At 54.7% G+C, this 21343-nt stretch overlaps 1 protein-coding gene across 3 annotated transcripts; it reads left to right on the top strand.

The window, feature by feature from the left end:
- The first annotated feature begins 860 nt into the window (after positions 1-860).
- Positions 861-20851, top strand: Nr4a1 (nuclear receptor subfamily 4 group A member 1). Of its 3 annotated transcripts, XM_005067267.4 has the most exons (8): positions 861-952; positions 4987-5105; positions 16325-17208; positions 17923-18052; positions 18326-18477; positions 18782-18984; positions 19075-19253; positions 20051-20851. In XM_005067267.4, the coding sequence occupies exons 3-8, from the start codon at positions 16327-16329 to the stop codon at positions 20305-20307; spliced, it is 1803 nt and encodes a 600-aa protein (XP_005067324.1). In that variant the 5' UTR covers positions 861-952; positions 4987-5105; positions 16325-16326; the 3' UTR covers positions 20308-20851. The 3 variants fall into 3 exon arrangements, with proteins under 3 accessions (XP_005067324.1, XP_021081233.1, XP_005067323.1); XM_021225574.2 differs by lacking the exons at positions 861-952; positions 4987-5105 and adding an exon at positions 6927-7073; XM_005067266.4 differs by lacking the exons at positions 861-952; positions 4987-5105 and adding an exon at positions 13149-13305.
- The last annotated feature ends 492 nt before the right edge of the window (positions 20852-21343 follow it).

Here is a 21343-nt window from a genome sequence, read left to right as displayed (position 1 = left end):
AAGTGAGTGTCCCTACCTCAGAAAGCAGTTTTTCGGGCTGGAGGGATGGCTCTGAGGTTAAGAGCCCTTGCTGTTTTTTCCGGAGGTCCTGAGTTCGATTCCCAGCAACCACATGGTGGCTCACAGCCATCTGTAATGATATCTGATGCCATCTTCTGACCTGCAGGAACATATGCTGCAGACAGAACACTGTATATATAATGAATAAGTAAATCTTTAAATTAAAGTAGTTTTTCAGGACACATTTCACCCATCAGAAGCCCTCTTTGTTAGCTGTTCTCTCCCTTGCGAGCCCTGTACCCTGCTACCTAGGTTCCTGGCCTCTGGGGTGTTTCACAGCCCCACGGGTTGAGAGACTCAAGTCACCTTGGGGTGCCCACAGGGTCAGAGGTAGGCTGGGGTCCTGACCTCCCAAGCAACCTAATTGCTGTGTGACTTTGGGTTGCAGCCAAGCCTTTCTGGGCCTCACTTTTTCCACCTGGTGCTCAGGGGAAGTCCCAGGCAGATGTATTCATGAGTTGGATGTCGGGGTGGTGTCCGGGAGGCCTGAGACGGCTCACCTGGAAACAGCAACCCCGCCCTGGCCCCAGGCGTGGAGCGTTATGTAACGGGGTGTGCGGCGGGAGAGCTTTGGGAGGCGGGGGACGCGGGGCGGGACGCTCGCGGCTATTCCGGGCGCCGCTATTTTTAGCCCATTGATGAGGCTGCGTCGGCCGCCGCCGCCGGGATTCCGGAGACGTCAATGGGCGCGCGTCACGGTCCCCGCCCGACCGCTCGCCGGGGGAGGAGTTGGGGGCGGGGGGCGCGGGCGCGGCCGGAACCGCGGGCGGGGGCTCCCGGCGCGGCGGGAGCAAGAGGCGGCGGCGGCCTGGCATGGGCGACCCTACGGGCCCGAGCGGGGTGCGAGCCCGGAAGGCGCGGGCGGAGACGCGAGCACAGCCCGCGGGGCCAGGTGAGGGCCCTGGGCGGCGGGGACCTGCGTCTGCCGAGCTGCGGGGTCAGCGCCGTCCTCTCCTGCCTGCCCCGGGTGCGTCTTGGGAGGGCGGCCCGCGCTGGACGCGGCCAGTCCCTAGGCATCCCTCCTCGTCCCGGTCTGCGGAAGCCAGAAGTCCAGGCAACCCGGCCGGAGAGGCCACGCCAAACTCCGGGAATCTATTCGGGCTTGGGGACAGCGGTGACTCCAGAGGGTGGTCTGCGTGGATACAAGGCTCAACCCCCTTACTTGGACACTGTCCCTCCTGCGTCCGGGGGACTAGAGGTGGTTTCAAGGAAATTTGTGACCTGGGTTTGGGGCTAGTGCAATGGCCACGCTTTGGTCGGCTGGTTCCCAAACGGTGCTGATGGACCCTGGACTCCAGAACTGGGGCATAACAACCAAGGGAAATGTTCTTATCAGTGACTTGGGTGAAGACTTGACAAGGAAGCCAGAATAACAGTGTACTGAATTTTGATGATGGTGTTTGCTGGGCAGAAAGATGGCTCACACCGATGAGGTGAATGTCTGTGAGAAGATGGTGAGCCCTTGGCTGTTGAGAGCTCAGGCCCTGGTGCTCACCTTAGCAGCCACAGAGCTTACCTGCTCCCTGGGAGTGGCTCAGACTGCTCCATGTAGTAGAGCCAGGTTTCAGATGCACAGGTCACAGTAGCCAGATAGAATGGATGGATGCCTGGCCATGACTCCCAGAGCTGAGGACCTGGGCTCTAACAACAACTTTGCCAGTTCCAAGCTGTATGAGCAGGAGCAAGTTTCTTAACCTCTTAAGGTCTGGTCTTTCTCAGTGCATAATAAAAACAGTCCCTTTCTTGTATTGCTGTGAGGCTGCATTGAGAAAATGCCAGTAAAGTTCTTAACTGTTGCTTTTATTCTGTGCCCATTGTCCAGTGTGGAGCTGTGTCCCAGCCCATAGGACTTCAGGTTGTGGAGCTGTGTCCAGGCCCGCAAGGGTTAAAACATCCATCAGTGCCTTGTTGGACGGGAAGATTTTAGTTAAGAAAACATTCAGATGCTTGGTAGGAAGGGCTAACAGCTTTCTGGTGGGTCCCTGGTGCTGGGGGAGGGCAGGCTAGCCCTAGAGGTAAGATCTTCCTATTGAAAATTGTGTTTCAAATAAATGGAAGGGACAGCTCTTTAGCTGGAATGTTCCCCTCACCCCTCTGGCCTTCCCCCCAGCTCAAGTGTAGACCTGTGTGGGTCATCCCTTGCTCCCCATCCCACGGCCCCAGCTCCTCTCCATCTCTGTTTCAAATCCAATGCTGTGGTGCTGGGCCTGCAGCATTGTTTTCTAGTAGGGAGACAGGTTAGCGTGGGGGTGTGGCGGCAGGTAGAGGTCTTTGAGAAGGTTAGGTGGAATGGAAACCTGATGTGTATGTGGAGGAAGCAGACAGACAGACAAATGTGGGGCAGTAACTTCCCACAGCCAACACCAAGGCTGTGGGTGGTGAAAGAAAACCCACGTGACTGGAGCTCGTGGGGGAGGGTAGCGTGAGGAGAGAGGGTAGCGTGAGGAGAGAGGGTAGCGATACTGAAGGTGGGGCTGATGTGCACCCCTTTTGGAGACCACCTTCCCCTCCTTTGAGCTGCCCCAGCCCTCGGTTGCCCTGTGCACAGGGCTTGTAACCGGTTCAATCCTGCATTTGTAGCCGGGCCCAGGGTGTTGGCTTGCCCCAGATCTAGAACTCAAGGGCTCCTGGGTCTTCCCCTGCTCTGGGCACACTGCCTCGCTCACAGCAGTCCAGGAACGCTCACTATGTGACCATTAGGAGGGAATTTTGATCTAGGGACAAGAGATGGGATAAGACATCTGTTCAACAGAGCTGTGAGTCAACTTCTAGGTACAAAGTGCCAGGCTCTGGTCCCTTTGCCAACAAGAGAGAGAAGAGCTCGGGGCTCAGTCACCTATGATGACAGGTGCTTTTGTTCTGTTTTTGGTGCTTGGGAGGGCAACAGCACAGCCCCTCTGGGAAGCAGGTTTGAAGCCTCTCAGACGTGTGAAGGATGCCAGTTGCTCATTGTTTTTCTTTGTTGGTGATTCTCTAGCTCTGTGCCTGCTAGGCAAGGGCTGTACCACAGCTGGCAGTTCTTTGAGAGAAAATCTGGTTGTCTCGGCCACAGGAGTGTCCCTTAGCTGGTGACCCCGGGCCAGAGGTCAGGAGCATGTGACCCACCCTTGGGCCTTCCCCATCTCGGTTCTTCCACCTACTGTTGTGGAAATATCTACTTCTCTTTTCCCAGCCTTCTGACCTGCAACAGTTGGGAGCTGTGAAAACTTTCTCTTGCTTTACCTTGCCCTCACCCTGGGCTCTAGAGGGGAGGATGAGGACCCAGAGTGGGAGAAGGGAGTGGGGAGGTGTGGCCAGGGGCAGTACCCAGTACTAGAAAGTCTAGGGTTGGATTGCACAGCTGCGTTCTACTCTGGAAGCAGAGACCAGGTGCCCAGAAGTGCCTAGGGTGGAGCCAGAGTCTGGAGTTAGCCATTTCCTTTCCTTTTATGCTTTTTCCTCTTCTCTCTTCTCCCAACGCCTTCTCTCCTTCCTCCTCCCCTGTTTCTACTTCTTGTTTCCTATACTGGGGGTTGAGCCTGGGACCTTGCCTTTGCCAAGCAATCCCTTTACCGTTATCTTAGTCCATTCTACTTTGAAACAGGGTCTCACCGAGTCCACCCAGAGTGGCCTTGAACTCCTCAAGTTGAGGCAGGCCCTGATGTTGTAATCCTCCTGTCTTAGCCTCATGACAAACTGGGGGTTACAGGCTCCATGAAGAGGCCCACCTCGGGGGACTGGCTTTTGTATGTGTTCATTTTAGACTTCCCAACGAGGATACATAGCAATATGTGTGCTTGGATCAGTTTTATGAGACAGGTTTCAACATGTAGGCTTGGCTGGCCTTGAACCAGAGATCTGTGGTGATACTTTGTTTGTAATCTAACAAATAAAGCTTGCCTGAAGATCAGATTGTAGAGCTAAGCTACAGGTTAGCCACACACCTAGTTAAGAGCTAAGCCACTAGTTAGAGGCCAGGCAGTGGTGGCCACTTCTTTAATCCCAGCACTTGGGAGACAGAGGCAGACGGATCTCTGTGAGTTCAAGCCATCCTCAGCTACATGAGAGTGAATTAGTCTAAAAGAGAGATGCTTTTGATCCCAGCACTTGGGATGACACGCCTTTAATCCCAGCACTAGAAAGAATATAAGACAGGAGCTCAGAGCAGTCTCAGGGCAGTCTGAGGACTCATGGAGACAGGATCGCCAAGTTCAGCCTGAGGCAGAGGAGAGGGCTAGTGCCTGGCCGCTTTGCTTCTTGTTACATTACAAAGTATCACCACAGAGCTCCCCTTCTGGTGCCTCCCAACTTGTCCTGCTATAAATCCTTTACACGTTAAGCCTAATTATAGCTGCCAGATAAGAAGTGGTCATTTTGTCACTGTGAAAGGAGAAGCAGGGAGAGACTGTGTCATTTGTTGAGGGTCTATGTGCTGGGGCCATGATTTGAACCTAGGTAGCCTGGTACCCCTCACCTCACTGCTAGAAGTTGACCTTCTTATTTAGGGACTGGGTTCCCATTAGGAATTTGTGAGAGTCTCCTTGCTTGGGTTAGGGTTCCTTGAGACCAGAGAGTCTTACCCTCTGTGGACCTCTGGGCTCTGGGGCCCGAGCTGGAGCCCTGTAAGGAGGAGAGTGGCTTTCCCTGTCCTTGCGGGGACCGTTTTCTCTCTGTCCCCCATCCCTGTGCTTCAGGGGCTTCAGGCAGGAGCATCGGGAAGCAGGGCTACAGGGCAGCAGAAGCAAGCCTTCTTAGCTCTGAAATACCCAGATGCAGCCCATCACTCCTGGCCACCTTCCCGCCCTTAAGGGCCCATTGCCCATTGTCTTGTCCCCCCGGGTGACCTGGGTCCTGCCCCCATCCTGACCCCTTGTTTCCCAGCCATGTTTTTCAGGAGCATGTCCCTAATGGCTATTTGCTCGTCACTCATGCGGATTCCCTCCATAGGCCACCATGGACAGAGGCCAGCCCCTGCCCCTCCCTGGTGACTTGGCTGCTCTGCTGGGCCCTGAAGGCTGAGGGGATGCTCTGAGTGTTGACAGAGTACTGTTGGCCCATCCAGAGTGGTAAGTACTGCTGCTGTCTTTGGTGCACCCCTGGGGCCCTTGAGCGGGTGGGGTAGGATGGGGGCAGGGCTGCCTGGAGAGGATGTGGTTTGGGGGGCTGGAGGGGGAAGCCCTGCCGAGGCGGCAGGCAAGCCAAGCCGAGGTTGCTAAGCATGGGAACATCTGATTTCTTCAGAGGTGGAGTATGCGGGGGTGGGGACGGGGAAGCCTTATGTTCTTAACAGCTTAGGCTGGGGGCTCTGGTCCTGGTCTCATGGGTGGGTGAGGGAGGGGGTAACAGCTGTTCTCAAGGCAGCCTGTGCATGGTTCCAGGAAGCTGACGGGTGGGGCGGGTAGCGTAGCAGGGAGCAAAGCAGGGGCATGTGGGTTTGGGGGTTGGCCTGTTTCCAGGGTGTAGGTACTGCATCAGGGAGGCACAAGTCCTGGACTGTGTCTGCCAAGCATGGGGACCACCTCTGTCACCATGGCATCAGTCATCCAGTATTCTAGAAAAGGAAAGTTCCAAACATGTGGCCATCCCCAAGGTGTCCTTTGCCATCTAATTTGCCCCTTCACTTTTGAGAGACTTACAGGGAAAGTGGCTTCTCATGGGCCTGTCAGGACGGAGACAGTGTGGAGTGAAACCGAGAATCCAAGTGTGTGGGGCTCCTGGTGGCATGGTGGGGACACCCTTCTTCAGATGGGTGATCTGTAGTGGAGGGGATGGGCTTTCCTGAGACCTGGGACGCTGGGGTGAGACTGAGGGAATCCAACATTTGATCACCATGCCTAGGGGAGCTGGGGTTCAATCTGGTGTCCTAGACATAGACCCTGGTACTCTCTCCATTCCTTGGGACATAGGGCCAACAATCCCTCCAGATTGGGAGACTCTAGAGCAGTGGTTCTCAACCTAGTGCTGTGACTCTTTAATACAGTTCATGTTATGGCGATCCCAACTATAAAGTTACTTTCATTGCTACTTCCTAACTATAATTTTACTACTGTTATGAATCATAATACAGACATCTGCATTTTTTTGATGGTCCTAAGTGACCCCGTGAAAGGCTGCCTGGCTCCAAAGGGGTTGAGAACTCCTGCTCTAGGTGATTGTGCTGCTCCTTGGCTCCCTCAGTATCCTCAGCCCTATTGCTTCATGCAGAGCTGGTGATTAGGGGGCGGGGTCTCATGGAGGTGCAGTAGAAAAGACAGGGTGTGCAGTCAGCCTGGGGGGAAGCAGCTTGGGAAAGGGCTCCCGGGAGCTGGGCTGAGTGCGCGCTTGGAAGCCAGCTTCTTGATGGTAGCACGCTCCATAACACCAGCTTGGGTTGGGGACAGGGAGAATTACTGTAAGTGGAAGGGGCAGGTGGCCCTGGTCAGCAGAGAGATCTGGGCTCGGGAAGCACGTGAGACAGGATGACAGCAGTGGCCAGGCGTCTCCATCCTTTTGGCCCATGTTTCTGCCTCCAGCCTGGACCTGACTTCCTGCACACCAGGTCTTCCCATTGGGGGCAGTATTCTTGTTTGCCCTGTTGTCTGGGTGATGTGACTGGATGGAACTCCCCTGTCAAATATATTGCCAATGGTACCCTGAGGGACTGCCAGCCAGAGCCCCGTGAGTGTTAGAGCTGCTAGTCTTGTGACGTGGGCACCTGTTTGCCAGGCCTGGGCACAGGCCCAGGGTCATGCTCACTCCGGGGCTCCCGTCAGCTGACTATTTTGGGCTCTTGCTGACCTGGGCCAAAGTCAGGCCCCAGCCAAGAGGCAGCTCTCCCAGTCCCCAGAGGCCAGCTCTGGTTTCTGCTATATAAACAGAAGAGGACACACTGGCTTGGGGACAGTTCCCATCCAGAGTCTGCTCTGCCAGTCTATGGCCTCAGCTGGGAAGTGCAGGCTGTCACAATTCCCCACTGGGTTTCTTGAGGTTGTGGAAAGAGCCCCACTAACCCTGGATTCTTCCTTCGTTGTCTGGGTTTGTGAGGACGAGAGCTGGTAAGTTTGGGGAGTAGGGACACTGAGGCACACACACACACATATACACTCCAACCAAAAACCTGGGCTGTTTGGATTTTTTTCCACTCTGCCCATCCTGCCAGATGTTTTCCATTGAGTCCTTTGGCTTTGAGGGGAGGGGAGAAGGGGAGAAGTGAGGATGTTACACAGTCCTGGAAATGGAGAATGAAACATGCCATGAATGACACTTGGTGATGGAAACCAGACTTGGGAACACTTCAAGGCTGACAGTAGGGTCATGGAGGACAGATTCGCCCTCTCCTTCCTCAGAGGCTGCCCACAGGTTGTCCATATGGCCTGGTGGAAGCATCCAGGTTACGGCTCAAACAGGAAGAATGGAGTGAGCGAGGTGTCTGTCGTGCTATCTCAAGGCTGCTCTCTGGGTAGGGACCCAGGCTCCCTGTCCTGTAGAAACTGGCAGCTGGGCTGAGGGGCAGATCTGCTAATCCCCTTCTTGCCTGTTCTCCTTGCTGTCTGTCCCAGATATTTTGAGTGCTGAGAGGCAGGCCTGTAGTGAAGCCAGCTCACCACAGACATGCTCCCTGGGACCTGGGCCAGAGGCAGCCTCTTACGTGGGAGCTCCCACACTCTCTCCTCCTCCTTGGTTCTTAAAAAAGTTTCCCCTTCTGGACGGGGTCTCTAACTGAATCCAGAGCCTGCCACTAAAAATACTTTTAACAATAGGAAAGTGTGGCGGCCTTCCGGCTGAGGCTCCTTATCAGGGAGGTTTTATTTTGAATTTGGCTTTGTGCTGGGGAGGTTGGGTGGGGAGGAGACCTTGGGTAGGGCTAAGGAAATTTGGTGGGTGTGGGATCCTGCACAGTGGTAGACCCTCCAGGTGGAGAACCGACCAGTAGAGGTGCACCCGAAGAGCTTGTGAGGAGGGAGAGATGAGGTAGCCTTTCCCCGAGGACTTTGACCTCTGTGCCTTCCTACACAGTCTGCCAGTTCATCTTGAGGTCTAACCTTATTCCTGTATACTGTGTATTAATTTCTTCAGCCTGGGAAGTAGATGGGGTAGAAAAATCACAGGACTGCAAGCATCTTCTGTGGCCATGCTGATTTCCTTCAGTAATCGGCTCCCCCACGCCCCCTCATACCCTGAGTCTTAATTGAGCCCTTGTTGCATTCCTCAGTGCTGGGTAGAGCTTCTTGCATCTCTCCTGTTTTCTCTCAGCCCCTCAGAGGGGAGGGGCTTACTGTCTAGTTCTGAGAGGGAGACCCAGGTCCCTGGCCTGTCCCTGTCTGTCCCCTGCTGCTCTCAGGTTTCGCCTGCAGGCTCCTGGCATCCAGGCCCAACTGCTCCGCTTGGGTGTTCAGCCTTTCCCTCCCCCAGTGAACTAAATGTCCCACCAGTGGAACTTACAGTGTCCACACAGGAAATGGTTTCGAAGGGGCCATGGGACCTGGCCAGGTTTCACTACGAGGAGATTTGCCGGCCTGGAGCTCCTTCCAGAGCTTGCCTGTATTGAGGGATGAGGTGTTTGCTTTATGGGCTAACCTGAGAACTCAACCTGGGAACGTGTGTGTGTGTGTGTGTGTGTGTGTGTGTGTGTGTGTGTGTGTCTGTCTGTCTGTCTGTCTGTCTGTCTGTCTGTCTGGCCACTGCAGGGCCTGGAGAAGGACCAGGAGATGAGAGTCAGAGACCTGGTCTAGATCCTTCACCTAGGTTCCAGAGCTGCCATGGGAACCCCCTGAGGCAGCAGGTAGCACCTCTCTGCCCACAACACAAATCCCCTGCCCACTTTGAGGGCAGGAAGCGGAAGTGGCCTGGTCAGGGCTGGCAGCATGGGGCTGAGCAGGGGAAGCTCCCGGGGCCACTTCTCAGTGGGAGGAAACAAGGCTTACTCCCTTGACCCACCCCATGGGAAGAGCATGGAGGTTGTGGGTGGGGACAGTCTTAGTAAAAGTGGGGGAGGTTCCTGCCCTCCACTCTACAGGGTGGGGCCCAGCCCAAGGGGCATCGTGGGAAAGGGCTGTGTGAGTCCACTTCCCCTATTCCCTGTTTACCCAACTCTGCTGGGGAATGATGGGGTGGACATTGCTAGCTCAGGCTACTCACTGTTGAAGAGTAAAGGCTGTAAAAGAAAAGGCCCTCTGCAGGGAGAATCCGTGCTCTCACCCTTGTGTGGCTCACACGTTGGTGGGGATGGGTCTGAGCTTGAGTCTATAATCCCTATCAGACCGGAGCGGACTTGGAAGCCAGCTTCTTTTCCCCCGATCTGGTATTTTTGAGACTGTTTGAATATGTGTACTAGGTTGCCCCTGGACTTTCAGTGATCCTCCTGCCTCAGTGCTAGGATTGCAGATGTGAGCCACCATGCTTTTCTAATGTCACGGTGCGACTCCTAACTCCTAGTGTTCTGAGTAGCCATTGATAGAACCAATATCTACTGAGAAACAGCTACTATGATTTCAGAAACATACACTTGAATGAACTTGAGCTCAGTCAAGTCCAGTCAAACCGTGCTTCTTAACCCTTCCTAACACAGTGGTCCTTTAATACAGTTCCTCATGTCATGGTGACTTCCCCAGCCATACAGTCATTTTTGTTGCTACTTCATATCTGTAATTTGGCCACTGTTGGGAATTATAATGTAAATATTTATGTTTTCCAATGGTCTTAGGCAATGCCTGGGAAAGCAACCCACAGGTTGAGAACCATTGTCATAGGGCAAAAGTTTGGGAATGGAGTCTGATGACCTCTCTTGAGCCAACACACTTGGGGCACAGTCATCTGCGTCAGGAACTGGCATGCTTCCAGCCCTACCACCGTCTCCCATGGAGTCACCTGTAACAGACCATGGTGGTAACTGCTTCTGTGGTGGATTTACAGGAATTGGGGTCAAGGCAGTATGGTCAGCGTGAACATGAAACAGGATTAGATCAGTTTCTGAAATGCAGGATGGGCAGGAAGAGGGCTGAATGGATGGATTCAGGTATGGTATCTTGGCCCAAAGGCTGGCCCTTGGTCAGCATCTTGTTTTGGGACTTACCTCTCTCCACCAGTGGGAAAAGGCTTATTGGGAGTTGGGTAGCCCAGGAGCTGATGTCAGAGAGGCCAGGCAAGCAGGATTCCAGGAGAGCGGAGAGGAAGAGTGTGCTGCTGGATGGACAGCACTTCAGAGATGGCAAGTACCAGGAATTAGCTGACGGACCCTGCCTAGGTTTGGATGGTGAGGTGCATTGGTAGCTTGGGCCCTGGTGTGGGCTTCCTGGACAGCACTGGCATTTGTCTGCAGGGTGTTACATCTTCTTCCTGCCCTCTGTGGGCTTCAGGCTCCCAGCACTACTCACTTCTCCAGTGAGCGGTTGACCCTGCTTTGAGCCCTGAAAGCAAGACTTGGTGCACTCCTGAGAGGTTTCTTTCTAGTCTGCCACTAGACTCCCAAAGCGTGCATCAGTTACGCACCTGCTTCCTCCCTGCAGAGCTCTAGGCTACTCTTCCTGATCCTCTCATCAGCTGGGATGCCTCCAAGTCCTTTTGGCCTTCCTTCTCTCTGTGCTAGACTGCATGTTCCACTCTGGTATCTGCATGGGTGGCCGCAGCTCTGTCCCCACGGAAGGACTCTTTCTCTTTATTGATGCTGCTTAGAACGCAGTGAGTTTAGACCTCCAGCATCACACTTCCACGTAGCAGCCGTGGTTCCTCATCCTCCTCTAGCGTTGAGGCAGCAAGAGGACAACTTCTACAATGTGGGGTGGCTCAAGGTTGGCCTGGGTGAGGGTGCAGTGTGGGGGTATCCATAGTGAGGTGGGGGTATCCATAGTGAGGTGGGGGTATCCATAGTGAGGTGGGGGTATCCATAGTGAGGTGGGGGTACCCATAGTGAGGTGGGGGTACCCATAGTGAGGTGGGGGTACCCATAGTGAGGTGGGGGTATCCATAGTGAGGTGGGGGTATCCATAGTGAGGTCCCTGGTGCTTACATGTCAGCTTCTCCAATAGGGTGGTGGTCTGTGCCACTTTGTGCAAAGGCAAAACGGTGGGGAGGGAGGAGGATGCTGGAACTCAAGATGGAGCTAGGCTGGGCCTCACCTCATCCTGGTGAAGGCAGTGAACCTGCTTTTGCTGGAGGAAAGAATCCTCCTGGCTTGTTATGCTGACATATTAGAAACCATTTTGGGAGTGGGGGAGGCCTCCAGGGCTGGGTGAAGAGTTAAGGTGGGGAGTCAGATGTGATACAACCGGGATAAGAGTGTATGTGCTTCTGAGCAGAAGTACCACTCCTCATGGAACCCCTGGGTCCTGTCTTCAAATGACAGGCTTCCACATTTAAACAAAAGACCCAAGGAGAGATGTGGAGGATGTGGAGGAACAGATGCAGGAGGGTTCCAGTCGACAGTATCCTATCCAGGTCATCTTCCCCTGGTGGCCTATAAGATCTTGGGAAGGTTCAGAGCTGTGGACTCAGTGACAGCAAGACTACATGTTGGCTTGGGGGTTCTGATAACTTCTGACTAGGTGGCTGAATGACACCAGAATTTTATGAAAGCTGCTCCATATGTAGGGGACAGTGAAGATTTAGAAAGAAGCGTTGGGGAGGTCTTTATTGGTGTGTGGGATGGACTCAAGGTTACAAATGCTTGGCAAAAACTCTACTGCAGATCTACACTCTGAGCTCTTTTTAAAAAGGGGCATGGTCAGTGTGGTCGTTGGGTATTCCCGGTGCTGCGTCAGTAGACTGGCTTTGGTTGTGACTGGCAGCAGAAATTGTGGGGCACGGGGCAGACAGATATTTCAAAGAGAATTACAGGTGGGGGAAGTGGTAGGATATACTCTAAACCCTTTGAGCTATTTTTCCAGATCACTTTCTCTCATCTTGCTAGCAAATGAAGGTTCCTCAAGCTTGAGCTGGGATGGGCACATGCGCAAGGAGACAGACAGCTGAACTAGATAGGCTCCAGGTGGCTGCAGCCTGGTCTACACTTGGGTAAGGCCCTGGATGACCCTTCACTGCAAGCAGTAACTCGTTAGAATTCTTTCGTCACTGCTGCTGGAGTGGGGAGGCAGGTGCTTCCTTATCAGGGACTGGGGCCAGGGACTTGGCAGGAGGGCATGAAAAGAGCCCCTTGGAGATGGCCCTGGGTTCTACCCCAGTGTGCCACCACCTAGCTGAGTGACCTTGAGCAAATGCCATTATGTCTCTGAGTCTATTTATAAAATGGGGAAGAGTTGGCATGAGTTTGGAGATTTCTCAGGCTCCACCCGGTTCTGAAATTCGGCAATTTCTCAACTAGGGTGCATCCATCCTGAGAGGGGTTAGGGAAGCCACTGGTGAGAAACCAATTCAGTCCAGAGCAGAGCCCGTTGGGCCTGCTTGAGCCTGGCAAAGCAATGCCCTTTGAGAAGAGACTCTGAAAGCCAGATCGTCCATCGCCAGGAGCAAGGCTAGGGTTCTAGCTGTCATCCTTGGGGCCAGAGTTCTTGGGCAAGAACTCTGTAAAGCGCACATTGCCATGGCTGAGGCAGGGGCACAGCCCACCTTCCCGTCTCCTGGGTGTGTCCCAGAGTTGCTTGCTTCAGCTCTGACCCACTCTGGCTGCCCAGAGTGGCGGAGAGTGAAACCCAGGTGGCCAGGGCAGGCTGGGAAAGGGGCAAAGGCGGAGCAGAAGCGTGGGCAGGAGGGAGCGGGCGCGGTAGGTATTGGGAGCAGCTGGAGGGGAGGAGATCCTGCTCCGGGGAAGCCCTGCGGGTGCAGCTCAACAACACCCCCTCCTCCCGGTCAGTTATTTCGGACCCCGGGACCCGATCCCGGGTCCAGCTTGGGGAGCCTAGCTGGTCTGGAAGCTGCTATATTTAGCCCGCGCGGCGGGCGAGAGGAAAACTATTTATAGATCAAACAATCCGCGCTCCCTGCGTCAATGGAACCCCGCGTGCGTCACGCGCGCAGACATTCCAGGCCCCCCTCTTCGCCCCGCCCCCTCGGGCTCCCCGTCTCTGCGCCTCCTCCTGGTCGCCTCCCGCCGGAACCGCGCCGCCCCCCGCGCCCTTGTATGGCCAAAGCTCGCCGGGCCGCGTGCGTCAGTGGCGCCCCCGCCCCTCCCCTTGCGTCACGGAGCGCTTAAGAGGAGGGTCGGGCTCGCCAGGGGAGCCCCAGTGCTGGAGGCTGTGAAAGTTGGGGAGTGTGCGAGAAGGACTGCGGAGCGCACGCGGGACCGGGCAGCCACTGGGTCGCTGGTCCCGGCCAAGGAGAACGACAGCCGGCCGGGTAGGTACCCCGCGGGAAGTGTGCATCTGTTTCTAGGGGTGGTGCATGAAAGAGATGGGTGTACGCGCGGGGGAAAGGATGTTTTCGGGTCCGCATGAGAGGAGGGGTGTGCAGAGTGCATCTGTGGTATTAAAGGGTAGCTCTTGGAGTGGAGTGAGCGCGGGGCTTGAGGTTTGGGGAGTGGATGAAGACTCTGCAAGGTGGTTGGTGCCAGTAGGTGGTGGAGGCTCGTCCAGCAGTTTTATTTTTTATTTATTTTTTAGTTTGGTTTTACGAGACAGGGTTTCTCTGTATTGTTTTGGAGGCTGTCGGTCCAGCCTAGCCTCGAACTCACAGAGATCCACCTGCGCGCCATCACCGCCCGGCTCAGCAGTTTTTTTTTGGTTTGTTTGTTTTGTGTTTTGTTTTTTGCTTGTTTGTTTTTTCCCCCAGGGCGCCCAAACAGGCACACTGTACTCTTGAGTTTGGGTGCTGATTGTGGGGTGGCGGGTGTCTGAGCATGTTGCAGGGAGAAAGTATACAGTAGAGCTTCCGAGCTGCTGAGATCCGTCCATTCCATGAAGGACTGAATTTCTACGGGTCTCCTTCTCAGGCTATATCAGCCTCTTTCCCAGTTGTTTACCTAACACTTTATAGGCTGCAGTTAAAATTTCAGATTCCCCTGCTGAACTTTCTGTCTGAACGGTGCAGGAAGACCCAGGGCTTGTTGAAGGAAATGGCTAGCTAGATTGGCGGGGTGATTGTGGTGTTGGACTAAGTTGGCACGGTCAGGGTATCTAGAAGCAAAGGATTGTTTTAGCTATACCCAGACACAGTCTCAGAGAGGGGCACGTGGGGACTGGGTTGCTGTAGTCTTAGTGTGGGACTCACTAGGGAATTACCCTCCTGTCAATCCAGACAGGCTTGCAGATCACCCCAGTGGTCCCTATTGAATCTGCTAAATAGGGTGCAGCCTGAGACGTGTTCACCTAACAACAGGTGCACACCACTGGGTTGCCAGGACCTGCCCCAAGCCGGATTCTCCAACTCCCTCCTTCTACCCCGCCTCTTCCTCCTCCCCCGCTCCTTGGGACTAACCCCCCCCCAACACCCCAGGAGACTAGATGCAGGTCTGTATCTTGTGTTGCTGACTATCTGCCTGAAGCAGGGTAGATTGGTGGGGGTTGATCCGGATGTAGGATGTCCAAGTGGAGAAACAGGATTTGAATGAGGCTGGAACAAATGCCCAGTTCTGACTGGCTGCCACCTTTCTTCCTCCACCCCCAACCCATCCCTGCCTAGGCAGAAGTGGCCATGTTGATTTCTCACAGGTGCTGTATGCCTGAGGGACCTGCCACTGTGCAGGCAGGGCTGGAACTTGGTGGTGGTGGGGCACTGTTGTTTGGGAGGCTGCATGTCAGGCCAGGGGTGGAGCTGTTCTGTCCAGGCACCTAGGGGTGGGGTGGGGTGGGGTGGGGAGAAATACTGGGACTAGAGGGTTTCAAGGGCCTTCTGGCAAGCAAGTGGTGACAGTCTTTGCCCCATTACTACCCCATCCTCTGCTCCAGTTTGAGTTTCTATGTGGCTTGCCTTCTCTCCTAGAAAGGCTATACTTTACAGACCCCAGACTTGGAGGTTGAGTTTCTATGTGGCTTGCCTTCTCTCCTAGAAAGGCTGTACTTTACAGACCCCAGACTTGGAGGTTGGAAGGGACACTAGGTCCTGAAGCTTCCTCTGCAGGATTTCTGACCAAATACAAACGTAGGGGTCTCACTGGAATGGCACTATCTCTGATGTTTCAGGTGCTCCAGTGTGTGTGTGTGTGTGTGTGTGTGTCTGACTGTCTGTCTGTCTGTGTAGCTTTGCCAAGTCCCTGGATGATACAAGAAACAGACATCTGCTTTAACAGAGGGGCATGGGCAGGGGCAGCTTGTCTTCATGCAGCTACCAGTAGGCTCCTTGTACTTTGTATCCTGCTGGACTGGGTTAGCTGAGAAAACCCTTTTGGGAACAGTCCTTTATTTTGTGTGTTCAGAGGCTCCTCTCTGGGTCTTCCCGCTCAATCCCTCACCTCCCTCCAATATACAGAATTTAAGACTTTATTCTTAGCTATTTTTAACTCTGTGTGTGTGTGTGTGTGTGTGTGTGTGTGTGTGTGTGTGTGTGTGCGTGCGCATGAGTTCTACAAGGCTACAGGCATCAGATGTCCTGGAGCTGGAGTTAGAGATGGTTGTGAGGCACCTGATGTGTATTGGGAACTGAATTTAGGACATCTGGAAGGTGGCACATGTTCTTAACCACTGAGCCATCTCTCCAGCCCCCGGTGTATGTGGTATTTAAACGTCTGTAGCCATACTACCCAATAATTCCCTAACTTCTGGAAACATTCCAGAACGTACAGAGTGGGTGCACAGTCCCAGACAGAAGGCCTGGGCGCCTGTGGGATCAGCACACGGCACTGAAGTGGGCTGGCATCTGAGGCTGCTTTGCTCCTAAGGCCACTGTGGTAGACAGTTGTACCGTGACCCTCAGCTTCTCCTCCATTTCCAGGATGTCTGTCTCCACTGACATTGCGGGGCGGGGGCGGGGGGGGGGGGAGTGAGAAAGGGGTATGCAGAGCCTGGCGTGTGCCTGGGAATGTATTCCCAGGAAGTGCCTGGGTGAAAAATCAGCAGATCTGCTCCTGGGGGCTGGGCCGAAGCTCTGTGGGTTGCCTCTCCCAGCTCCTACCCATGAACAGGAGGCTGGGGCTTGGAGGAACACAGCTTCCCCCTGTTCCTGCAGGGAAGTGCTGGCTAGATGCCTTCCCTAGGGTTCCCAGGCCCACTGGGGTGTGGCTGGCCTTCTGACTGAGCCCTCTTGGACTGGGTCTCTGCCCATGAGCTTTGTGCATGTAGACTGCGATAGTACTTGGGCTGGGGGAGCAGGACTCCTGGGTTCTGTGGTCCCACCACCTGCCTCATTTCTGGACCTGCCACCTGGCTGCCCTGGGTCTTACTGACTCCTCCCCTTCCTTCCCTTGGGTTTCCTCCCTTTCCAGAGATGCCCTGTATCCAAGCCCAATATGGAACACCAGCAGCAAGTCCAGGACCGCGTGACCACCTGACAAGTGACCTCCTGGCTCTTGAGTTCAGCAAGCCTACCATGGACCTGGCCAGCCCGGAGGCGGCCCCCACTGCGCCCACTACCCTGCCCAGCTTCAGCACCTTCATGGACGGGTACACCGGAGAGTTTGACACCTTCCTGTACCAGCTGCCGGGGACAACCCAGCCGTGCTCCTCAGCTTCTTCTTCAGCCTCCTCCACGTCGTCTTCCTCATCTTCCGCCACCTCTCCCGCCTCCGCTGCCTTCAAGTTTGAGGACTTCCAGGTGTACGGCTGTTACCCTGGCACCCTGAGTGGCCCATTAGACGAGACCCTGTCCTCCAGCGGCTCTGATTACTACGGCAGTCCCTGCTCAGCCCCCTCACCGTCTACACCCAGCTTCCAGCCACCCCAGCTCTCTCCCTGGGATGGCTCATTTGGTCACTTCTCCCCCAGTCAGACTTACGAAGGCCTTCGGGCATGGACAGAACAGTTGCCCAAGGCTTCTGGGCCTCCCCCACCTCCCACCTTCTTCTCCTTCAGTCCCCCAACCGGTCCTAGCCCCAGCCTGGCCCAGAGTTCCCTGAAGTTGTTCCCGCCACCAGTCACCCACCAGGTTGGGAAGGGAGAGAGCTATTCCATGCCAGCAGCTTTCCCTGGCCTGGCACCCACTTCTCCGAACCTTGACACTTCTGGGATTCTGGATGCACCTGTGGCCTCCACCAAGGCCCGGAGTGGGTCTTCAAGTGGCAGTGAGGGTCGCTGTGCCGTGTGTGGAGACAACGCTTCCTGTCAGCACTATGGGGTCCGCACCTGTGAGGGCTGCAAGGGTTTCTTCAAGGTACTTTGCCACCTTTGGAAGTGGGGATGGGGTGGGCGGTCACTTTGGGGTCTGCAGTGATCTCCACCGCTGACTCTGCCCTGCACGAAGGGGGGCAGTGTCACCATTCTCCCAGACATTCACCAGTGTCAGACCCGGGACCGTTCATTCACAAGGCACTCCCTAGGGCTGCAGAAGGCTGGGGAGGGGTGCAGGAGCAGACATTCTAGGGGGCAGCCTCTGGTCTCCCCTGCTCCCGTCCTCACCCTGGTGGCAAGGGGGCCGCAGGCACTTGTGTTCCTGGCACGGGATGAAAGGATTCGGGCAGAGGGTTTGGTTCTTGCAGGCTGGGGGTGGACTTGGGAACAGGCTGTGTGTTTGTCCCAGTGCTGGGTGCCTGCTTGGCTTCCCTTCCCCATCCCCCACCCCCACAGCTCTCTTTCTTGCCCCGGGAAAGGGCAGGTGGACACAGGCAGACACCTGTTCGGGACAGGTGTCTGGACACTTTGGGAGTCTCTAGCCCCTAGTCTTGGGTTCTGGGATCTTTCTTTGGGGGCAGAACCCTCCCCCAGTGTGTCCCAGACTTCTCTCCCCCCTCTGGCCCTCGATTTCTCCCTCCCCTGCACACAAATGTTAGGAAAACAACTATGGACAGAGGGTTCTTTTGTCTGCCTCGGCTGCCTGGGCTCCCCCCCCCATGCTCTGACAGCCTGTTCCGTGTTGCCCCCCCTCCAGCGCACAGTGCAGAAAAGTGCCAAGTACATCTGCCTGGCAAACAAGGACTGCCCTGTGGACAAGAGGCGGCGGAACCGCTGCCAGTTCTGTCGCTTCCAGAAGTGCCTGGCTGTGGGCATGGTGAAGGAAGGTGGGTGGTAGGATGGGGCCCTCGGCATAGGGGAACTGATAGGGTGCGGCAGCCGGGGTCATCGGGCATCTGCAGCTAATCATGGTTCCCACCTCTAGACTCCGGCCCCTAAAAGCAGATGCGGGTTCTGCCTGCCTTGCTGGCAAGGGTGGGGTGGGACGGGTCTGGGTTCCCCCTCTTTTACTTCTCAGCAGTGGTGTGTACAGTGTGGGCTGAAGACCCCTTCTCCAGGTTCCTTTATTTCCTTCCTCAATCCTGCCTGTTGCTCTGCAGTTGTCCGGACAGACAGCCTCAAGGGCCGGCGGGGCCGGCTGCCTTCAAAACCCAAGCAGCCCCCGGATGCCTCTCCTACCAGTCTCCTCACTTCTCTCATCCGGGCGCATTTGGATTCCGGGCCTAGCACTGCCAAGTTGGATTATTCCAAGGTGAGGTCCTGCCCACCTGCCCTGCCCCTGGGAACATATGCAATACCTTTGTACATGTTAGGGCAACATCAGAAAACGGGGAGCCCCGTCAGCACTGACTGGCTAGAGAAACGCACTGGGGTGGGTGTGGGATGGGGCAGCCAATGACAAACAGATGCCATGGCCTTGGGTTTTCCTGTGGGGATTGACAAGCACATGGGCCTAATCCAGGGCTTCTATGCATTCCTGAATTTGGCACGGTTGTGTGCTTGTGCATGGTGTAGTGGCATCTTGCAATGCTTACCTCTGTTGTGGTCCCTTTCAGTTCCAGGAGCTGGTGCTGCCCCGCTTTGGGAAGGAAGATGCCGGTGATGTGCAGCAATTTTATGACTTGCTCACGGGTTCCCTGGACGTTATCCGGAAGTGGGCAGAGAAGATCCCTGGCTTTGCTGAGCTTTCTCCAGGAGACCAAGACCTGCTGCTGGAGTCTTCTTTCCTGGAGCTCTTCATTCTCCGCCTGGCCTACCGGTGAGCTGTCACCCGCCTGACATCCTCGCCCCAGTCCTTCTGCCCCATCTTGTCCACACCCGAGTCCTGACTGTCATCTGCCTCCTCCAGATCTAAGCCGGGTGAAGGGAAGCTCGTCTTTTGCTCAGGCCTGGTGCTACACCGGCTACAGTGTGCCCGAGGCTTTGGTGACTGGATTGACAGCATACTAGCCTTCTCACGGTCCCTGCATAGCTTGGCTGTTGATGTCCCTGCCTTTGCCTGCCTGTCTGCTCTGGTCCTTATAACCGGTGAGTGGCAAGCACCAGACTGGGCCTGAGGGTTGCAGAGCCATTGCGCAGGTGGCATCCAGCACTTTGGGGCCCCTAGAGTGCCTGCAGCATTTGGGATGTCAGGACCAGGAAAGGACTCAGTTGTGTCTGCCTCGTCACATCAGCCCTTGAATGACCCGGACTCTGAAATATGTACATGCTGGGTATCTGGTGTAGGGTTTCAGTTGGTTTTGAAACTTCCCTGTGAATCTCACACTTCACAAGAAAGTGCACATGTGAATTTTTCACACAACACGCTTGGATAGCCAGGACTGTGGTTCAGAAGGTAGCCCCCCCCCTCTGTAAGAGGCAGCTACTCTTCCAGCCACAATGGGTGTTAGTATGTATGTCACAGGGGACAAACTTTGGTGATAACTGTAGAGGTTTCTGGTCTCTTTTGCTTCTACCCATTTTCCACTTAAATGTCTTAGGCAACCCATCTAAATAGAACAAAATTGAAGGGGTAGTGAGGTCTACACTCAGCTCTCCCTGGTGGCAGCCCTAAGTCACTCCTGTGAGACTCCAGGCTTTCTTAGAACTGTGTGGAACCTGTACCTCAGAAACCCTGAATTAGGGTTTTATTTCATTTGTCTGAACATAGGCTAAGTCATTCAAGCAGTCTGGGCCTCATCCTCTCCCTTGAGATGTTGAAAACAATGGTTTCAAATGCCAGCCAGTCTGGGAAATGGGTTCCTGTGGGTCATGCTAGAGGAATTGGGGGAGCTTATGGGGAGAGGGGGTTCACCGAGTGGCTTACTCTGTACTCTCTGCTACAGACCGACATGGGCTACAGGAGCCTCGGCGGGTGGAGGAGCTGCAGAATCGAATTGCCAGCTGCCTGAAGGAGCACATGGCTACTGTGGCGGGAGAGCCACAGCCAGCCAGCTGCCTGTCACGCCTGCTGGGCAAATTGCCTGAGCTTCGGACCCTCTGCACCCAAGGCCTGCAGCGTATCCTCTACCTCAAGCTGGAGGACTTGGTGACCCCTCCACCTGTTGTGGACAAGATCTTTATGGACACGTTGTCTTTCTGATCCCTACCCTGAACACGTGTACACACATGTGTGTGCTATTATGTCACCCATGTGCCTTTAAGCCCACAGCCCACGGACCCCCAGAGCACCCCAGCCTGGTTTTGAGCTAAGACTGACTGGCTTCTTCACTCCAGGAGATGGACAGGGAGCTCAGGACCTGGGGGGAGGGTGTGCATTCACGGGGGTGACCCCACTGTTTGTCTTATCCTTGTAGCTCAGTCCTGGCCTTCGTGTTTTTTTGTAAATAAAACATTTTTAACACATACCATCCTGCTGTAAATAAGCGGAAGTTGCTGTAAATACAGAAAGGAAGAGGTTGAAGTGGGGGTTGGGAGGAAGGGTTGGGGCCCCCACCAGCCTGGTCCAGCCTTTCAGCCTCCAATTTGAGATCTCCTCTATCTTCCTTCCACATGTACATAACTGTCACTCAATGTGAATGGCAGGTTCTGATTTATATTTGTGTGTTTTTCCTGGATTTATAGGATGTGACTTTTCTGATTAATATATTTAATATATTGAATAAAAAATAGACATGTAGCTGAAATTGAGTCTTTCTCTGACGTCACTGCACAATCTGCTATAGTTACATAAGCCATGGCAATAGTGTCGCTGGTACGCCTCAGTTACTCACTTGTAGGTGGCAGGTTATGATGAAGCCTGCTTTATGTCATTAAGCGAAGCATGGGGACTAGCCTTCCTCTCTTACGCAAACACTCAGCAGCACAGATGGTATAGACTTGCTGTGTAGCTCAGTTGGCTTCAAGCTGTCTAACCTCCTACTTCACTTCCTGAGTGTTGGGATTATAGATGTGCACTTTATACCTGCATCTGGAGCTAGTTCCTAACGTGGGAGGTCTCTGGTAACTGCTGCCTCATGGGCCCAGTGGATGGCGACTGTCCCAGGGATTAGAGTAGCAGGCATAGATCTAGCCTCAGGTTTCAGATCTGTCTCTTAGGGTTCTGACCCTGGGGTAAAGGATAATTGATGATTTGGGCTTGGGGGTAAGTGTTAAGACAGGTTCCCCTGTGTAGCCCT

The sequence above is a fragment of the Mesocricetus auratus genome, unplaced genomic scaffold, assembly GCF_017639785.1.
Source record: "Mesocricetus auratus isolate SY011 unplaced genomic scaffold, BCM_Maur_2.0 Super-Scaffold_100010, whole genome shotgun sequence".
NCBI classification, from domain to species: domain Eukaryota; kingdom Metazoa; phylum Chordata; class Mammalia; order Rodentia; family Cricetidae; genus Mesocricetus; species Mesocricetus auratus.
Note: the sequence above shows the minus strand (reverse complement) of the source record. Positions and strands in the feature narration are given on the sequence as shown.